Source organism: Brachycentrus maculatus, unplaced genomic scaffold (genome assembly GCF_059751285.1).
Source record: "Brachycentrus maculatus isolate JH-2025_06_01 unplaced genomic scaffold, ASM5975128v1 h1tg000420l, whole genome shotgun sequence".
In the NCBI taxonomy this organism is placed as follows: Eukaryota; Metazoa; Arthropoda; class Insecta; order Trichoptera; family Brachycentridae; genus Brachycentrus; species Brachycentrus maculatus.
Window position 1 is genome coordinate 216,123 of NW_028281168.1, and position 21,615 is coordinate 237,737.

Below are 21,615 nucleotides of genomic sequence, written 5' to 3' on the forward strand. Positions count from 1 at the left end.
GGTCTGTAATAATTCACCGGCTCCGTACCTGACTCCTCAACTCTTTAATAACGACTAGAAATGGCACGGACATCTCCTTGAGCTGCGCCGTGAACTCCACCGGGAACAGGGCGTGAGCGTTGGCGACCAGCAACGCTCGGATCTTCTTCAGCTGCAAACACACCGATGAAATTACAATTCAGTTCCATATTCCAAATATCGTAGTCATACAGGAGAAAGTGAGTCAAGAGTTTCTCGGTTCGAATCCACTCTACCACAATTTGATACCTATTTCTAATAATGAGCCGCTTAGGCTCACAGAAATATTATGAAATTGAAATATTTGTGTAAATAATAAATAAAAAAAAATAAAAAAACATTTCTCTTTTAAAAATTTTTAAAAAAAATGACCAAGACATTTTTAACGAAAACTTGATTATTGACTATTTGATATCTTACTAGCTTAATATTGCGCTGAAAAAATCCCAAAGCGATTTTAAACTTGGAAGTATAATATATTGACTTGTTAGAAATGACTAACTGCATTGATGTTTATTTACTTGCCAAGCAAAAGTGACATAAATGGCTCTAAATCAAAATAAGATTGACAATTTAAGGTACAACTTAGTAGCAGATGAGACGCGATTGAAATGACGCGTGTGTCTGATATTAACCGTCAATGTGATCAAAGGTTGGCACAAGGACGCCAAATATACTGCCAGTTTAGCTTTCTCTATTGACCCTTACTGGTCCAATGTGGAATCTCATTCAACATTGATTTTTTCCTCTTAGGTCCCATGTCGGATGTTATTCAACATTTTTTTCATCATTATATAATATATAAAACCCTTATCCGCACCCAAATGGTGCATAGGGCACTGCGTCATATAAACGCAGTGTTATCTTGATCGTTTATACATGAAGGAAAGGTGATCAGCCCTCCGCTTCAGGTACCAGTCCATGGTAATTTTGAATAAATATTACAGGGAAGAAATCACTAATATTTATTTTACCCCCCTTGGGAATCGAACCCGGAACCTCCAGAACGGTAGCCGAGCGTGCTGACCATTACACTACGGAGGCGGACAAAAATTTTTCATCATTAGTATTATTTATTTAACCTTTCCAAGAGTACAATAATTGATGTCCGACTTTCTCCATGGAGTGAGTTTTTTTACATTGAATACGTATTTTTAAAAATAAAATCTTTGTATTATAAAGACAAAAATTATGTTAAAAATAATTTAAATAAAATATAAAGCTCACCATCTCTAGGTTTTATTATATGACAAAGTTAAATACAAATATCCACAGATGTCATTACTGTACAAATTATATCATACCAAATGACAGATAGACTTTGACGTTCATTAACGTCGACATTCCTTTGAGGAAAATTCGCACCGACGTTCGTTTACGTCCATACTCCCGGAAAGGTTAAATTCCAAGCTTACATTTTTGTCACTCGTATCTATTACAACAGTATGTGGAGCAGAGGAGAAAAGATTTTTTTCCAATTGGAATGTAACCGTCTACCTAGATTTTTTTTTTAATTTTGGGGGACCGGAAAGGGTTAGGCTTTTATACAGCCTATTCCTGTTTCGGGTTGATAAACCCATCTCACCGCGTCTATCCTCTTCTCCCAGTCGGCGTTCTTGTCACCGACGACGGAGGCCGCGAGGCGGCAGACGTCGTCCAGGTCCCGGGAGCTGTACAGTGCCACCGGAGGCACCGTGCAGAACTGGGCTTCGAAGGCCTCCGAGGTCACGGCGCCGGCCCCCGTATCCACTGCGGGAAGGAATAGAGCGTCAGTCACCGCACAAATTGTCAATCAAAGCCATTGGAAGAAAACTGAAGACTTATTTTAACACATTGTTTGCGGGAAATGCTTTAGAGCAAGGGTGGCCAACCCGCGGCCCGTGCGGAGCATTTCACACATTTCTTCTTTATGTGTACATAAAACCACCAAAAGAACATTCCATCGTGCGTAGTTTGTATCATATCCCATATATGGAAGTATCTCACTATCGTGACAATTTCTGATATAGTATATTCGTGGTAACAAACAACTTAAATCGACTTATAAGTACACACTGATAATAATAAAAGCTGCTATAACTGTCTGCTAGAGCGACTCAAAGTAAAAATGCTATGTAAAAGCTAGTTAAACAGTAGCCATGATAATAGCAGATGGTAAAATGGTTAAGGATTCTATTTTACGGCCCGGTAAGAAGTCTGATTTCTTAAATCTGGCCCGGCTGTTGAAAATGTTGGCCGCCTATGCTTTAGAGCGTGTTTTACATACTGCTGGTAAAGAGCGGAAGACGCTTATAAGCATTAATTTCCAATTTCAAAGCAATCGAGTGAATAGCTTAAGATTTTGAACAAATCAACATTTACATTTTTATTTATATAGATCATTCGTTAGTAAAGAGATCATATCGCTCACTCCTTTCAAGAACGTCATAAATCAAAAATCGACATTTTTCAGTTGTGCATTTTTACGGAATACCCAGAAAATGTACTATATCCCAGCAAAAGAGGCATATTTTTAACATAATATTTACCCGCTACAGGGCAGAAAATATTGTTTTTGCATTTTGAAGAAAAGGTAATGTTTAATTTTTTTTATAAATATACAAAATATTTTTCAAGCGTAGAAAAAACCTTCAGGTTTTACTTAAAAAGATCTGTTGCACAGTAAAAAGTTCAATAAGTGGCTTGATATTTATTTTTAATACATTGTGTTATATTTTTAAACTTTAAAAACGTTTTCCTGAAAAATCAAGTTTTTTTATTTATGACGTTCTTGAAAGGAGTGAGCGATATATACATTACTTCTTTATATCATGAATTTGTAATTTATGATTTTTTAATGTTCAAGTACTATCTACCCTCTGATTGCAAACAGCTATACATATAAGGTATCAAATATTTTGACCAATATCACTAGTCTGTTTTTGGTTGGTTGAAAGATATTGCTTTTTAGCAATAATCCCGCCAATGTACTTATTTCATTTTTTTGTACATGAAGTTTCATTCAAACCCTTATCCGCACCCCAATGGTGCATAGGGCACTGCATCATATAAATGCAGTGTTATCTCGATCGTTAACACATGAAGGAAAGGTGATCAGCCCTCCGCTTCCGGTACCGAGGTAATATTGAATAAATATAAGAGTGAAAAAATCACTTATATTTATTTGACCCCCCCTGGGAATCGAGCCCGGGACCTCCAGTACGGTAGCCGAACGTGCTGACCATTACGCTACGGAGGCGGACAGAATGAAGTTTAAATAAATAAATAAATATATGTATTTAATGCCATTTTTAAAAATGGCCCCATTTCATGTTTTTTTTTTCAGTAAAAGAATATTGATTTGAGAGATAAAAAGCAGTGCTATTTTTAACACCTGTTTTGTCACTTTATAACGTGTGGACACTGCCTCAGAATAAGACAGTGTTATTTTATTAGTATCATTAACATAACAGTGGGATGAGAATTTGGCTGACGACCCACCGGGAATCAAACCCATGTCGCTCACTCCTTTCAAAAACGTCATAAATCAAAAAAACTGAGTTTCCAGATCATTTTTAAAGTTTGAAAATAAAATGAAATGTTTTAAAAATGAATATCAAGTCACTTATTGATCATTTTACTGTGCAACAGATCTTTTTAGGTAAAACCTGAATGTTTTTTCTCCATTTGAAAAATATTTAGTTTATTTAAAAAAAATAATAAAACAATACCTTTTCTTCAAAATGCAAAAACAACCGTTTCTGCCCTGTAGCGGGTAAATATTAAGTTAAAATTATGCCGCTTTTGCTGGGATATAGTACATTTTCTGGGCATTCCGAAAACATGCACAAATGAAAAATGTCGATTTTCGATTTATGACGTTCTTGAAAGGAGTGAGCGATGTGTGGTAGCCAAACGAACTAATCACAACTACAGAGGCAAACAACATACCAAGTAATATCGGTTTGTTCAAACTAGCCTTTTGAATAAAATAAAGTAAACAATATTCATGCAGAATGTGGAGTGCAAGTGCATTGGTGTATATAATATTTATTGCATGCATTAAATATTTCCGTGAGTGGATTCTTAACTTAACTTAACTATATCTGAGAAGTGAGTTCTGGCAAAGCAAGCTGTTTCTGAGGAGCGAGTTTTTGCAAAGCAAACTGTATCTGAGGAGTGAGTTCTTGCAAACTAAACAGAATCTGAGGAGTATTTTCTTGCAAAATAAACTGTATCCTAGGAGTTCTCGCAAAGCAAACTGTATCTAAAGGTGAAGACTGACCAGAGCATTTCGTCGTAACGTAATACGTTACGATGCGAGCATTCAGGCAGTCAGTACAGCGAGCCGAGCGCTCCATCCATAGTTTCGGATGCTCGCTGATGCTCGCCGCGAGCGATGTTACGACGTTATGTTACGACGAAATACTCCGGTCAGTCTCCACCTTAAGAATTGAATTCTTGCAGACTTAACAGTATTCGAGGAGTATTTTGATGCAAAATAAATTGTATCTGAGGAGTGAGTTCTTGCAGAGCTAACTGTATCTGAGGAATGAGTTCTTGCGAAGCAAACTGTACCTGAGGAATGAGCTCTTGCAAAACAAACTGTATCTGAGGAGTATTTTCTTGCAAAGCAAACTGTATCTGAGGAGTGAGTACTTGCAAAGCAAACTGTATCTGTGAGTGAATTTTTACAAATAAACTATCTGAGAAGTGAATTTTTTCAAAGCAAACTGTATGTGAGGAGTATTTTCTTGCAAAATAAACCATATCTGAGGAATAAGTTCTTGCAAAGCAAACTGTATCTGAGGAGTGAGTTCTTGCAAAAGCAAACCGTCTCTGAATGAATTATTACAAAGTAAACTGTCTCTGAGGAGTGAATTCTTGCAAACTAAACAAAATCTGACGAATATTTTCTAGCAAAATAAACCACATCTGAGCAGTATTTTCTTCCAAACTAAACAATCTAAAAAAATAACAGCCCACAACGCTGTTCCAACTGCTAAATTCAACTAGCGTTCGGCACGGATTCACGGCTACGCAAGCGGCGTGACGCGGGGCAAGCGAGTAGATGATGAGGATAGACAGACCGCTGGATCCGGTGCGGCGCGTCGGCTGCGGCAGGCCCCCGCACACGGCCGTGGTGGCTCGCCGCTGGAACTCGCTCACTAGAGGGGGGAAGGTTAGCGCACACGTTAGTTAGTGGATGGCATGACATGAGGGGTTATCCGGTGAATGAAAATGGGGTGAAAAGACACAACTAGTACTAGAATCACCAAGCATCGACTTTCATACAATTGACAATTAAATACATCGCAAAAATATGTCTTTTTTTCATTCTAAACCCTTGGAGAGAACATTCTTATCCCATGGGAGAAAACCCAGATTTGTGAACAAGTATTTGGACACACTCAAAAAATAAATTTTGGTGCTTTAAATCATCCTATAGAAAATCTGATTAAAACGCATTTATTTAACATCTATCTTCTTCAATCCCTTGTCCGTCCCCGATGGTGCATAGGGCACTGCATCATATAAACGCGGTGTTATCTTGATCGTTAACGCATGAAGGAAAGGTGGTCAGCCCTCCGTTTCAGATACCAGTCCAGGGTATAATTGAATAAATATTATAGTGAAAAATTACTTTTATTTATTTGACCCATCCCTGGGAATCGAACCCGGGACCTCCAGTACGGTAGCCGAGCGAGCTGACCATTACACTACTGAGGCGGACATTGGTACATTACAAAAACGCATTAAGTCATTATTAACACATTGTTTGCAGGAAACGCTTAAAAGCGGCTTTAAAATACTTTCGGTAGAGAGCGGGAGACAATTATAAGCGTTCTATTTGCTTACTTTTGGAAGAGCGCGAGATACGCCAAAAAACTTACTTGTGATTAGTATACTAATTAGGGTCGAGGTTAATGAAAAAAAAACTGCCCGCCAACAATGTGTTAAGGCAATCATTCATATATTCCACACTCAAAAACACAAATTTGGTAACTAACATTATAAATTACTTTTTTTTTTCTTTAAACCCTTATCTGCACCCCAATGCACCATAGGGAACTGCGTTATATAAACGCAGTGTTATCTTGATCATTTACAAATGAAGGAAAGGTGATCAGCCCTCCGCTTCAGGTACCAGTCCAGGGGGTAATATTGAATAAATATCACAGTGAAAAAATTACTTATATTTATTTTACCCCCCTTGGGAATCGAACCCGGGACCTCCAGAACGGTAGCCGAGCGTGCTGACCATTACACTACGGAGGCGGACAAATTACACAGAGCTCAAAACTTTCACACTCATAAAATTACCGGCCAATAAACGTTACGATCAAAATGAAAATGAAACATGAACCGATTGTTACATTATTACTTTAAAAATACACACAAATGATTGTTACATTTTAACACACTATCTGCGGGCGGATTCGCGCTCATAATAGAGATAAACATCTCTGAAAAAAGTAAAGAAGTGATAACATTTAACCATACTGTATACATGGATATGAGATCAAAAGATGCCGCAAAAGTCATGCGTAAAAATAACTCACACGCAATTTACGATGAGTCGAGTGAAAAGGTAAAATTACCCTTCCCGCAGATAGTGTGTTAAAATACAAAGTTAAATTGGTGAATATAACAAAAATTATACTATTTAGGAGAGCTCTGCATTCAGGCAACAACATAACACAAATAACTAAAAAATAAAGTGAGTCATTTGTATTATTATACAGTACATCCCGATTTTCCGGGTCAGGTTACCTGGGAAACGGATTATCCGGACACTTATGTCATTTATTTTGTATATTGACCCCTTGTGTGATTTGCCCGAATTCAGTTCAGATAGGTAATTTGCTGACACAGTGATTTGCCCAAATCCAGTTCGGGCACATTGTACACCAAACTTTTTATAGCGATTTGCCCGAATGCAGCTCGGGTCATTCCCCCACCAGTCTTGAGAGCGCATCGCGCGCGTTGAGTGACACGTGTCGTAATTTTCACTTTACTAAAAATTCCACATACAATGTCAACGCTCATCCAAATCCCAATCATAGTATGTAATAAACTTTTAATAGTGAAAAAAAGTGTGGCTTTTTTTGACCCACTTCCACGTAAAATGCCAACACTCATCCAAATCCCAATCATAGCATGTAATAAACTTTTAATAGTTAACAAAAAGTGTGGCTTTTTTTGACCCACTTCCACGTACAATGCCAACACTCATCCAAATCCCAATCATAGCATGTAATAAACTTTTAATAGTTAAAAAAAAGTGTGGCTTTTTTTGACCCACTTCCACGTAAAATGCCAACACTCATCCAAATCCCAATCATAGCATGTAATAAACTTTTAATAGTTAAAAAAAAGTGTGGCTTTTTTTGACCCACTTCCACGTACAATGCCAACACTCATCCAAATCCCAATCATAGTATGTAATAAACTTTTAATAGTGAAAAAAAAGTGTGGCTTTTTTTGACCCACTTCCACGTAAAATGCCAACACTCATCCAAATCCCAATCATAGCATGTAATAAACTTTTAATAGTGAAATAAAAGTGTGGCTTTTTTTGACCCGATTCCACGTACAATGCCAACGCTCATCCTAATCCCAATCATAGTGTGTAATAAACTTTTAATAGTTAAAAAAAAGTGTGGCTTTTTTTTACCCGATTCCACGTACAATGCCAACACTCATCCAAATCCCAATCATAGTATGTAATAAACTTTTAATAGTGAAAAAAAGGGTGGCTTTTTTTGACCCACTTTTTTCCACAGAAGTGGTTAAAAGCATTGTTAACTTTGTGGTATGGTAATATAACACTCTCCTTATCATTCTTCGTTCACTTTGTGTAATACCACCTTAATAAACACTAATTTGTGACTACCGCCCTTGAGGTAGTATTTTACGAAAATGGCGCTATATAAATCATCCTAGACTATTATTAGTAACACCTTTCATCTGTTACAGTTTTTAATTAATATAAATATGTGCGTATCCTAATGCAACGTAGTATCAAAATTTCTGGCACAGAAGGTAAAAATACCCTTCCCGCCTCTAAGGATCAATCGACCCAATGAGTAGAAATACATTTCCCATCGCAGGTGTGTTAACTGAGAATCGATTACATGGGAATTTTTTCACCATCTATCCCGGAAAATCGGGAATGTACTGTAATTAGAAGGGATGAATGCAACTTGAAGGGTTTTATATTATTTCTATTACCTGGTGTTGCCGCCAAACTCTGCTGAGCTTCCACGGGCGCCTTCTTGGCCGAGGTCGGGATGCTGAAGGTCCTCTTGACTGGTTTCGCCGGCTTCTGCATGAGGATGTTGTCAATCTCATCGTTGCTGTTGGCCGCGCCTGGAGACAGGGATTTTTAAACAAGTCTTTAGTATATTTTGTATATTAACAGCATTGTTAACTTAATGGTAATATATATGGTAGGTTAGCCAAGACAGCGCCGGCATAGATTGTTTCACATTCCTATTTGACTTTAGGAGCCTTAGAGTAGGCACTTAAGAGAGATGTAGCATTGTTGATATGTTCAGGGTATGCTTGGCTACAATAGTAATTGCCAATTTCGAATTGTTGTTCTTGAATCACTAGAACTTCACTAGCGACATCTATTGGTGAGATGAAAAGAAGCTTTTTTTTTATCGAGCAGAAACTCTTTAATGATAAATTTAACAACAATGATTCGAAATTGGTTCATATATATAGAACTTCCTAGAATTTGAGTAGTGTGGTTGTCAATAACGGGTAGAATTGGTGAATGTTACACGTGTGTAAAGTGATCACTTAAATCAGCCTATGACGGTCGTCAGCCCCGTAAACGGCCAGACTTCCATATTCTTCTTCATCTTTGATGAGATGTGAAAAAAAAATTTAAGTACTCTGTTGCATGTTTGTATTATATTTAGTCCTTTATTTTTATCAAATGTGTGATTATTTCTAATAGAAAATAAGTTCAACAAGTCCAATAAGGCGGAAGCAAATAGTGTGGCAACACTCACTGGTGATGGTCATAGCGGAAGCGACCATCAGGCCGGCGGCTTGTGCCTCATCAAACTTCTGCTCCAGCCCCGCCATCTTGTTGGCCGGAACGTCCATCTTGCGAAGGTCCGTGCGTAGCCTCTCACCTAAAAAAATAACGCGATATATGAAAAAAAAAACTACATAGCATGTGTGGCTAGAAGCTAGGACTGTATGCCAGGGTCAGGAATGGAGAAATTAGAAGGAATGTGCGGCTGAGGAAGGTATCTTCTTTTGTTCGCGTCATGTCAGGTCTCTCTGATGTGGACTATCACTTGAGAGTAATTGTCCTTGTCTCGGGCAGATCTAAACAGTACTAATCTCGTATATTCCTGAGCCAAGAGATCTGTCTTCTGCAGACAGATCTCATCGACCCTCTATTTTCCGTTTTATAATTAGAAAGGTTTTTATTTTAAAAGTTTAACACTTGAATAATATCACTTATTGAGTTTTATTTAATTACACACGACTAGTTTCGAAAACTACACATGTATTCATCGAGTCTTCATAGTATGTGTGACTAGAAGCTAGAACTGTATGCCAGGGTTAGAAAAGAGGATACCAGGGACTTGGAAGGACTAAATATATCTGCACGCTAGATACAGCAGAACTCACCAAAGTGTTTGTACATTTCGACGAGCGTCTCCGAAGCCTGGTCCCTCACATTGACGTTTGGATCTCCCAGGAGCGCAGCTATGGAGGGGGTGACAGCCTTCAGTTGCAGTTCTTGACTCCCCTGCCTGCAAGACAGAGAAAAAACAGAAATCAATCAAAAATATACTTGGCGACAATTCGCTCACTCCTTTCAACAACGGCATGTATCAAAAAACTTGATTTTTCAGGAGATCATTTTTAAAGTTTTAAGAATATAATGAAATGTATTAAAAATTAATATCAAGCCACTTATTGAACTTATTATTGTGCAACAGATCTTTTTAGGTAAAACCTGAAGGTTTTTTATCAATTTGAAAAATATTTAGTATATTTAAAAAAATAATTAAACAATACCTTTTCTTCAAAATGCAAAAACAACACTTTCTGCCCTGTAGCGGGTAAATATTAAGTTAAAAATATGCCGCTTTTGCTGGGATATAGTCCATTTTCTGGGCATTCTGAAAACATGCACAACTGAAAATTGACGATTTTTTATATATGACGTTGTTGAAAGGAGTGAGCGAAATGCCCACAAGTCACTCGTAAACGAGGGGACGCTTGGTAAAAAAAAAAAAAAAAATCTCCACAAATAAGACGTTTCACTGCCATCTACAGTCTTAGTATTAATATCCCAAAATAGCCTTATCCAAACCAAATGTTGCAAAGGGCACCGCACAAATTGCCAGTAGACCCTATATAACTAACCATCACGCCGCCTTCCGCAGGGGTAGGCAGAGAGAATAGAACGCCACACAACTCTGTCTTTGCAAACATTCTTCGCATCTTCCACATTCATGCATCTCCTCATACACACCGACAATTATTTCGACTCCTGACCCGGCCGCTTTCAAATATTTGACATACCTGATTGTGCCAAGTTTTCCTAGGTCTTCCTCTGCCAGTATACCCATGATATAGAATAAACCCAAGTCAAAGAACTAGCAAAATTTTACTGATAATCTTCCACTACATTACCACACAACAACTTCACAAGAAAATAGTTGTGCCGCCCCACCTGCACGAGCAATGTTAGAGTTACAGTACTCACTGGTTCAGTGCCTCCTTGAGCGAGCGGAGGGCCTCCTCCCTCATGTTGGCGTTCTTGTGCCGGAAGGCCGCGCCCAGCCGCGCCAGCAGTTGGGGGCCCGCCAGGGAGCCGCTGCTCCACAGCGCCGCGAGCGCAGCGCGAGCAGCCCCTCGCACCGCCTCCTTCGAGTCGCCCAGCCTGGAATGGGAGCACACACGATAAGTCTGACGCCCAAACTCTAGACCAGTGTCTCGCGAAGCGTGTGCCGCGGCACACTTGTGTACGGTGGTGATTACTCGGTGTGCCGCGGAAAAAACGTCTAAATTTTGAAGATAACATCCTTATAAACAATTGCTCCAAATTTTGATTGACTGCGCTCAGTTAAAAAGGCTCACATTTCGCATTAAACATTATATCACTCTTTTCAATACTTGATTTTAAAGAAAATCGTTTTTAAAGTTTAAAAATATAATGAAATGTATTAAAAATAAATATCAAGCCACTTATTGATCTTTTTACTGTGCAACAATTCTTTTTAGGTATCACCGGAATAATTATTCTCCATTTGAAAAATATTTATTATATTTTTTAAAAAAATAATTAAACAATACCTTTTCTTCAAAATGCAAAAACAACAATTTCTGCCCTGTTGCGGGTAAATATTAAGTTAAAAATATGCCGCTTTTGCTGGGATGTAGTACATTTTCAGGGCATTCTGAAAACATGCACAACTGAAAATTAAATGTTTTTTTATATATGACGTTGAATGGAGTGAGCGATATGCTATATATATATTTTAGCTTATATAAATTTTTCTAATAAATCAACATAAAATAAGCTTTGTTTTTTCTTTGGCAGGTGAAAAAGTTTGGGGAACACTGCTCTAGGCCAGATATCGCCACGCGGTAGCTCGTGAGCTACACGGTAGCTACCCGAGGCTTTTTCAGTGGCTCGCGTAGGTTATTAAATTTCTTCTTCTTTCCATGTTCGCTCCCTAGGAGGAGCATATGGCCAACACGAGACGTCTCCAAGTCACTCTGTCACGCGCCATCTCCTTGGCTTCCTCCCAGGTCAGTCCGGCGTCTGGGAGTTCCGCTGAGTATAGTCGGTGAATGGTATTCCAATCCTCAGGGTTGGAAGAAGAGACACGAGGGGTTGATGCTCTCAGGTGGCATTCTAAGGACATGTCCCAACCATGTCCACCTTCTCCTCTTTAGGACTTCCAGTATGAGGGGATGTTGAGTTCTTACCTAGTAAATTTTTTATTATTGAACCGAAAATAAATACCTGTCGATGACATGTGGTAGTACAGAGGGGGTGTATGTTCCAAAGTCGGATCCCATGCGCCTTATCAGCGCGGTCAGCACCTCCAAACCATTCTGGGAAACCTAAAAAAAACAAAAAATATTATATTACAATTTATAACTGGAAACACATTGCGAGACCGAGTAAGAAATACCGACATCCGGAGCATGTGTAAGACGGAGGATATCGTGAGGTGGGGACAACAACGAAGGCCATACTGGAAGGAACATATAAACACAATGTCAGAAGACAGACTTCCACGTATCGCCCTCCAAGGCAACCCTGAAGGACGCAGGCCCCAGGCAGACCTCCGAAAATATAGAAAGACTGCTGAGAGTCAACATCCCAAGAGCGACATGCGGAGGCACAAACAGATCCCTAGGATCCCTAGGATCCAAAAAGAAGAAGAAGAAGATTTGTACTGACATTTATTGGAGGAACTGCATTTCGTATAAAAAAACAAAAAGTATTTACTTTGTATTTTAAAAGCAATGAAAACTCTGGTATGGTAATAAAACACTCTCCTTATCATCCACTGTTTACTTTGTGCAATACCACTTTTAGAAACACTTATTCGTGACTACCGGTTCCGGAAAATCATCCATCATCAGGTTATTAAAATAAAATTATAACAATTTGACATTTTGCTCACTCCTTTTGACAACGTCATTTATCAAAAATCACATTTAAAAATGGTTCAAAATCTGCAATATTTCATAGTCAAAAAAATTGTGCCCAATCATTTATATAATCAAAGGGACAGTCCAATCTTGATATGTAAACATTTAAAATTACTGCCGGTGCGTGGAATATTGTGGATGAGTATCATCGTTGAACAACAAACTAGACAAAAATATCGAAATCCTTTAGTACACAACCATGATACACGATTTAAACACAATGAAGGTTTGATAGTCCCAAGAATTGACAATAAATATGGGAGTCGATCACTGCAATATATCGTTCCGAACATTTTTAATTTGTTGCCGACGGATGTTAGAGGTCAAAATAAAATATGGAACAAAGGCAAAATAAAGGAATGGGTAAATGATCAAGAGTTAATTTTATGAAAATTGTAAAATGTTTTATGTCCTTAATTGTTTTCTCTTTTTAGTGTATATATTAGGTTAAAATCGTTAAAAACAGTAAAAATGTATTAAAAAAGAACTCCACCAACAAGACACACAAGGTGGCTTGGTGGGTCTCTGCAAAAAAAAAAAAAAATAATTAAATATGTATAAATTGTGATTTGAATAAATGTATACAAATAAAAAATAAAAAATTTTTTTTTAAAAAAGGTACAGGGCGATTTCCCGCTCACATTCGCCACATATATTTTCTTGATCATTCTCTCGCTATCCATTCGCTCCACATGTCCATACCACCGTAAAGAACTCTTTCTAATCATTTCAATTATTCCTTGTTTAGCCTTACAGTCCTTTCTTATATCTTCGTTTTTAATTCTGTCATACAATGATTTTCCACACATTCGTCGGAGGAAGCGCATTTCACACTGAAAATGTTGTAAATAAATCAAATACAATATTATTTTTTGACATCTCATCAAAGATGAAGAAGAATATGGAAGTCTGGGCGTTTGCGGGGCTGACGACCGTCATAGGCTGGTTTTATTCTTCATCATCTTTGATGAGATGTCAAAAAATAATATAAAATGACTCCTGTAATTGGAAATAATCCAGATTTTGTGAACAAGTATTAGGACACACTCAAAATGTTGTTACTCAAATATATTATTTTATTAAAACCAATATTTTTTAGCTTTTCCACTTTATTATTATTTGACCAGCGACCGGGTTTCGTCGTTACCGACATCATCAGACTGGTCATCTGATGGTCGGTAACGACGAAACCCGGTCGCTGGTCAAATAAAAATAAAGTGGAAAAGCTAAAAATATTGGTTTTAATCTAATTATATGTGAAAATGCAATTCAAGTGTCAGTGGATAATATAAATCTATTAATCAAATATATATATATATATTTTTTTAAACCCTTACCGCACCCCAATGGTGCATAGGGCACTGCGTCATATAAACGCAGTGTTATCTTGATCGTTTACACATGAAGGAAAGGTGATCAGCCCTCCGCTTCAGGTACCAGTCCAGGGTAATATTGAATAAATACGACAGTGAAAAAATCACTTATATTTATTTTACCCCCCTTGGAAATCGAACCCGGGACCTCCAGAACGGTAGCCGAGCGTGCTGACCATTACACTACGGAGGCGGACAATCAAATATAAAATTCATAAAAATCTTTGGATTATTTTTTTTTATCACGAACTCGTATGGGTAATGTGTTCTCATAGTTCATAAAAAAAAATCGTACATAACAGTACGAAATTATCGAGTCAAGGACAGTGTTTCCAGTCACGCACAATTAGCTGGTATTTAATATGGCCATAAGGATGTAACTAGAACGCTTCGGCGCCACTCCTATTCGCGTCTTCAGAGCCAAGACTCATACAATTTTTTTCTTGCATCAATAATGTATACAAATTAGAAATAAAAAAATTAAAGTGAAAATTATTAGGTGGTGATTGATGGTGATCGATGATCGGACGAGAATTAAGAGTGAAATTTCAAGGACGCGTCACGTTTGTTAGGGACATTTCGTTACATGAGAGAGATGAAAGATATAACGTAGAGAAAGAGTGAAAGAGAGCTATTTATTCCAACGCCACGGAAAAACTGATCATCACAGATATACCTTAAAATATTACATATTTTTAAACGAGTTTAAAAATGCAATAATATTTTTTAAAAAATCAGTATTTAATACCATTAAGAGAACAACGATTATATAAATATATATCACATGATTTTTACGAAAACAATCCACCTATACACAACACACCTGTACCAACGAGTGAAAAAAATAAAATTATATTTAATACATTATTATAAAGCCCGGTGAAACATGAAGATCGAGTTAAAAATGAGAATATAGTAAAAAAAGGTGTACAAATTATGTACCATATGGGTATAATACTCTGGCGGAATTTCCAGCCCGGCAACACAGTCCGCCTCCTCGTCGCCAAACTCCTCGTCCTCCTCCCAGTACGTCTCCAGGCCACCGTGCAACATGGCGAGGCGCCACGACACAATCACAACACGATCACAACACGACCGCAACACGATCACCGCCACATCGCCTGGACGAGGTTTGGATTTTCACTAACAATAATCACACGGCACTGTGAAAAATAGGTACCGTACTGTAAATCGGCACTGTACTTTAAATCAGCACTGTACTATAAATAGGCACTGTACTATAAATAGGCACTGTACTATAAATAGGCACTGTTCTATAAATTGGCAGTGTACTATAAATATGCAGTGTACTATAAATAGGCACTGTACTATAAATAGGCACGGTACTATAAATAGGCACTATACTATAAATAGGCACTATACTTTAAATCGGTGCTGTGCCTTAAATCGGCACTGTTCTGCATTTTAGCGATAAAAATGAGATGTTTTATTATTTATTTATTTATTTTATATGGTTACAAGAGTTTTTTTTCATAATTTAATTAATTTTCCAGACATTTCAACGTTACAATCTTAAAATTTAATACGCTGTTCTCTCCAATAAACATACTAAAAAATAAAGTATCTAAAATTAATTGAGTAGATATATAAAATTTATATCATTAATTGATTCGACAGCCACTTTGTGGTAATATCTATATATTTTTAATTTAAGTTTTACTTGGTAAATACCGCTTTTTCTAGTGGTATTTATTTATTTATAAAAAATCAATTTAATTAAAAAATAATAATGTTTATTTTGTGAAGTTCCCCTATTTTAAGGATCATATAAAAAAAAATTATGCAATATGGATGTTCAATGACGGGGCACAACGATGAACGTTACTACTACTACTACTACCATCACGCCGTTTCCCCGCAGGGGTAGGCAGAGAGGATGGAACGCCACACTCTTCTGTCTTTGAACGTTACTCGAGTGTATAAAGTGATCACTAAGCCAGCCAAATGAATTTTACAACACTTTTTTAAATGAATATTGTTTGTCGCGAGTGTGTCATTATTGATGATTTGGCCAAATGTCACGATCTACCCCGTCCATTATCCAATTATCTTACTAGCTCTCTTGTGAAATTGACTAACTCCCTGTTAAGATCGATTGTAGACAAAGTGGAGACTGCCACGATGATTGCCAACCTTCAGCGTGGAGAAGGATTTACCTGTCCGGGCGTATGGCCGTACATGTGCGACCATACCAAATATTCCTCATAGGAGTATGGCCGTAAATGTAGGGCGGATACAAAACATGATTTATGACATGATTTATATATCGCTCACTCCTTTCAAGAACGTCATAAATCAAAAATCGTCAATTTTCAGCTGTGCATGTTTTCGGAATGCCCAGAAAATAAACTATATCCCAGCAAAAGAGGCATATTTTTAACTTAATATTTTCCCGCTACAGGGCAGAAAGTGTTGTTTTTGCATTTTGAAGAAAAGTATTGTTTAAATATTTTTTTTTAATAAACTTAATATTTTTCAAATGGAGAAAAAATCTTCAGGTTTTACCTAAAAAGATGTGTTGCACAATAAAAAGTTCAATAAGTGGCTTGATATTTATTTTTAATACATTGTATTATATTTTTAAACTTTAAAAACGTTCTCCTGAAAAATCAAGTATTTTGATTTATGACGTTCTTGAAAGGAGTGAGAGACATATCAAAACATTTTTGCAACATAATTTACCCCAAAATTATCAAAGTTTTGACTAATCATGTCTACTAGTAAATAAAAAAATATTCCAGAAAATATGTTGCTAATAGCATCAAATATTATACAAAATTATAATAAATAAAAAAAATAATAATAAAACTGACTAATACAGTTTTGTCCACAGAAGCTCACTCTCGGACAGGTTAAACATATAAAACGCAATGTGATTTAAAAATTTAAGAAAATAAATAAAACGCAGTGATTTAAAAATTGAAGAAAAAAAACAAGGTTAGTTGTTTTATTCAAAACTTCAACAAACAAACCAAGAAATCGGCTCTGAGGTCGTCCAAAAGAGCTCTAATGTGTTTACAAGAGAAGTCAGCAAAAAAAAATACAAAAATGAGGTAATCTGCATACGTATTTATAGTGGTATGACATCACGACACTCCATAACAGATAATAATAAATGATACGTAAGCATATTTAAAGACGCATCTTCATTTAATCTTAAAACCTGAAGTCGGATTACACGATTCGCTCACTCCTATCAACAACATCATATATCAAAAATCGTTAATTTTCAGTTGTGCATGGTTACGGAATGCCCAGAAAATGCACTATATCCCAGCAAAAGAGGCATATTTTTAGCATAATATTTACCAGCTACAGGACAGAAAGTGTTGTTTTTGCATTATGAAGAAAAGGTATTGTTTAATTATATTTATTTATATACTAAATATTTTTCAAATGGAGAAAAAACATTCAGGTTTTACAAAAAAAGATCCGTTGCACGGTAAAAAGTTCAATAAGTGGCTTGATATTTATTTTTAATACATTGTATTATATTTTTAAACTTAAAAAAACGATCTCCTGAAAAATCAAGTTTTTTGATTTATCGCTCACTCCTTTCAAGAACGTCATAAATCAAAAATCGTCAATTTTCAGTTGTGCATGTTTTCGGAATGCCCAGAAAATGTACTATATCCCAGCAAAAGAGACATATTTTAAACTTAATATTTACCCGCTACAGGGCAGAAAGTGTTGTTTTTGCATTTTGGAGAAAATGTATTTTTTTTAAATTTTTTAAACTATACTAAATATTTTTCAAATAGAGAAAAAACCATCAGGTTTTACCTAAAAAGATCTGTTGCACGGTAAAAAGTTCAATAAGTGGCTTGATATTTATTTTTAATACATTGTATTATATTTTTAAACTTAAAAAATCGATCTCCTGAAAAATCAAGTTTTTTGATATATGACGTTGTTGAAAGGAGTGCGCGAATTGTCTGTGCCTTTGAAAATGTGTTTTCATAACATTTTCAAAGACACAGAATCCCTCATCAGATGACGTAGAATGTTCTTAGACCAGTAATTAGAAACAAAGTAAGATGATATTTAGAAGAAGAAAAAACGCATATGTTAACATAATCATTTCCCCAGGTCATTCAGAGTGAAGTGCCCTTGAGGTAGTATTTAGCAAAAATGACGCTATATAAATTATCCAAAATTATCAAAATTACACATTTTTGACAACTCAACAAAGATAAAGAGTATTTACAGGGCTTAAGACCCGTCAGAGACTGGTTAAGTGATCACTTTACACATGTGAAACATTCACAATTCTACCCGTGATTGAAGACTCTTCTTCTAACCCTTATCCACACCCAATGGTGTATAGGGCACTGCATCGTATTGACGCAGTGTTATCCCGATCGCTACTCAAATGAAGGCAAGGTTATCACTCCAGCGCTTTAGGGACCAGTCCAGGGTAATATTAAATAAATCTAAATGAATAGTAAATAATTATAAATATTAAATAAATGAGTGTAAAATCACCAATATTTATTTTCACCCCCCTGGGAATCGAACCCGGGACCTCCAGCACGGTAGCTAAAAACATTAACCATTACACCACGGAGGCGGACATATTTAAGTGTGCCAATATTTTGAGTGTGTCCAAATTTTTGTTCACAAATCTTGAATTTGCTCCACTTAGGGGTTATTTATATTTATATCTAAATTTTATTCTTCGCAATCGTGACAGGTCGTGATCCCCGTAAATGCCCCGACTTCCACATTCTCATTCGTCTATGTCGAGATGTCAATATGAAATATTACTCCAAACATCAATATCACAATCGGCTTGCACAGTTTAGGGTAGACGCGTAAATATGGCCGATTAGTGCGAATATCAATATCACAATCGGCTTGCACGGTTTAGGGTAGATGCGTAAATATGGCCGATTCGTGCGAATATTAATATTACAAACGGCTTGCACAGTTTAGGAAAGATGCGTGAATATGGCCGATTCATGCGAATATCAATATCACAAACGGCTTGCACAGTTTAGGGGAGATGCGTAAATATGGCCGATATCAATATCACAAACGGAGTGCACAGTTTAGGGTAGACGCGTAAATATGGCCGATTCGTGCGAATATCAATATCACAAACGGCTTGCAGTTTAGGGGAGATGCGTAAATATGGCCGATATCAATATCACAAACGGAGTGCACAGTTTAGGGTAGATGCGTAAATATGGCCGATTCGTGCGAATATCAATATCACAATTGCCTCGCACAGTTTACTCGAGGGTAGATGGGTAAATATGGCCGATTTGGCATTAAAAAAATTGCGCACCAGATATATCGCGACGCGACACGGCAGAGACGGCGACTGAATGGAAACATTCGGCAATCGAGCATGCATGAGCGAGTAAGGTAGGTTTACCCATCGAAATCATATTCGCTAATGTATTGGTAGCAGCGTTATGACGGCACAACAGGGTTGCTGAAAAATCACTGCGACCAGTAATTTTTCAGCACCCAAATTACCGTGCCGGATTGTGGTCCCGTGGTTAGTGTCGCGGACTCTTGAGTCAGAGTTTCTCGGTTCGAACCCACTCTACCACAATTTGATACCTATTAAAAATAACCTACTTAAACCCACTTAAAATCCATGTCAAAACGGATTGACGCACTAATAAAAAAGGAGGAACAAGTAGGTATTGATTTTGTTGGTTTTTGAAAATTGTAAGAGTTATGTACCTATATAATTTTATTTGAAATAAATTTTTTTTTTTTAATTATATGAGTATTTTGGATTTTTGTGCGAAAAAATCTAAAATATACAAATTAAACATAAAATTATAAAAAATTGTCGCTAAATAGGTCATTTTTTGGTACATCATCTTTAAACAGTGTTGTTTGATATTTTGGACTGAAAAACTATCAAGAAATTACAGCAAAAAACATTATTTTTGAAAAAAAAAATATATTCAGTCTGAAAAGATTTGAGTGCTCGCTACTTTATTTTAAACGCTTGCTAATAAATTGTTAAAATTATTACCGATTGCTATTTTACTGTACTGGGGGTCCCGGGATCGATTCTCAGGGGAGAGGGTCAAATAAATATTGATTTTTCACTCTAATATTTATTCAATATTACCCAGGACTGATTGATACCCGAAGCGTAAGGCTGATCACCTTTCCTTCGTGTGTTAACGGTCCAGATAACGCTGCATTTATACGATGCAGTACCCTATGCACCATTTTGTAGAAAAATGGAAAAGGTTTTGTAGAAGAATAAGTTTTTTTTAAATACATATTCCGCTTTTTTCATTTTATTTGGTACTTTGTGAACACCCTGCAAAAGATGACAGTCTATTATTAAGTATCGAACAAAGGAAATATATTCTTACAGTCATTTTATTACATCTCGATCATTCCATATTACAATCTGTGGGTGTTTGTGTACGTTGTATAAAATATAGCCAAAAAGTGTGTGTTTAAAAAAATCATGAATCTGTCGTGTGAAAATTTTAAAATCTGTCAAACGATCAACACTGACGTGAAGAAAATGTCTCGAGTCCATCAGACGAACAGCCCAATATCGAATGTCATCCAGTCAGTTTTAGTATTAAGTATTTATTTTTTCCATCGAAGAATGGGCTCAAGAAACGAAAAAAGGTAGGTAAACCATTTATTTGAAAATTGTAAATGGATGAATGGGGATGAATGAAGATGGATGATATTACTATAAAAAAATATTAAGAACATATTTTTTTAGGATATCGCTCACTCCTTTCAAGAACGTCATAAATGAAATAACTTGATTCTATAATAACCATCACGCCGTTTCACCGCAGGGGTAGGCAGAGAGAATAGAACGCCACACCACTCTGTCTTTGCAAACATTTTCACCTCTTCCACGTTCATGCATCTCCTCATACATACCTGCCAATTGTAACGACTCCTAACTTGACCACTTTCAAGTATTTGGCATACCTGATCGTGCCATGTTTTTCTCGGACTTCCTCTGTTCTTTTTTCCACTTACATTCGCCTCATAAATTTGTTTTACCGTTCTTTCCTTACTCGTTCGTTCTACATGTCCAAACCATCTCAACACACCTTTCTTAATTTTATTGATAATGCTTATCTCAGCTTTGCATTCCTTCCTTATTTCACTAGAGAACGTTTTTAAGTTTGAAAATATAATACAATGTATTAAAAATAAATATCAAGCCACTTATTGAACTTTTTAATGTGCAACAGATCTTTTAAGTTAAACCAGAAGGTTTTTTCTCCATTTGAAAAATATTAAGTATATTTAAAAAAATAATTAAACAGTACCTTTTCTTCAAAATGCAAAAACAACACTTTCTGCCCTGCAGCGGGTAAATATTAAGTTAAAAATATGCCTCTTTTGCTGGGATATAGTACCTTTTCTGGGCATTCCGAAAACATGCAGAACTGAAAATTTACGATTTTTGAATTATGACGTTCTTGAAAGGAGTAAGCTATTTGTAAGCACATCATAACCTCACTTTTTGACAGATAAAAGCTATTAAATAGACCAACAA

At 36.5% G+C, this 21,615-nt stretch overlaps 1 protein-coding gene across 6 annotated transcripts in view; it reads right to left on the reverse strand.

The window, feature by feature from the left end:
• LOC148302714 (CLIP-associating protein-like) overlaps window positions 1-21,615 on the reverse strand; it is an 82,357-nt gene that overhangs the window by 37,595 nt on the left and 23,147 nt on the right. For 3 of the 6 annotated variants that reach the window (XM_088271149.1, XM_088271152.1, XM_088271148.1), the window contains exons 4-11: window positions 12,011-12,111; window positions 10,745-10,921; window positions 9,658-9,782; window positions 9,024-9,149; window positions 8,233-8,370; window positions 5,088-5,165; window positions 1,604-1,767; window positions 29-151 (exon numbers count right to left, since the gene is read on the reverse strand). In XM_088271149.1, coding sequence (XP_088127275.1) covers window positions 29-151; window positions 1,604-1,767; window positions 5,088-5,165; window positions 8,233-8,370; window positions 9,024-9,149; window positions 9,658-9,782; window positions 10,745-10,921; window positions 12,011-12,111 — 1,032 coding nt within the window. The remainder of the gene's footprint in view (window positions 1-28; window positions 152-1,603; window positions 1,768-5,087; window positions 5,166-8,232; window positions 8,371-9,023; window positions 9,150-9,657; window positions 9,783-10,744; window positions 10,922-12,010; window positions 12,112-21,615) is intronic. The other 3 variants (XM_088271153.1, XM_088271154.1, XM_088271150.1) reach the window with 1 other exon arrangement.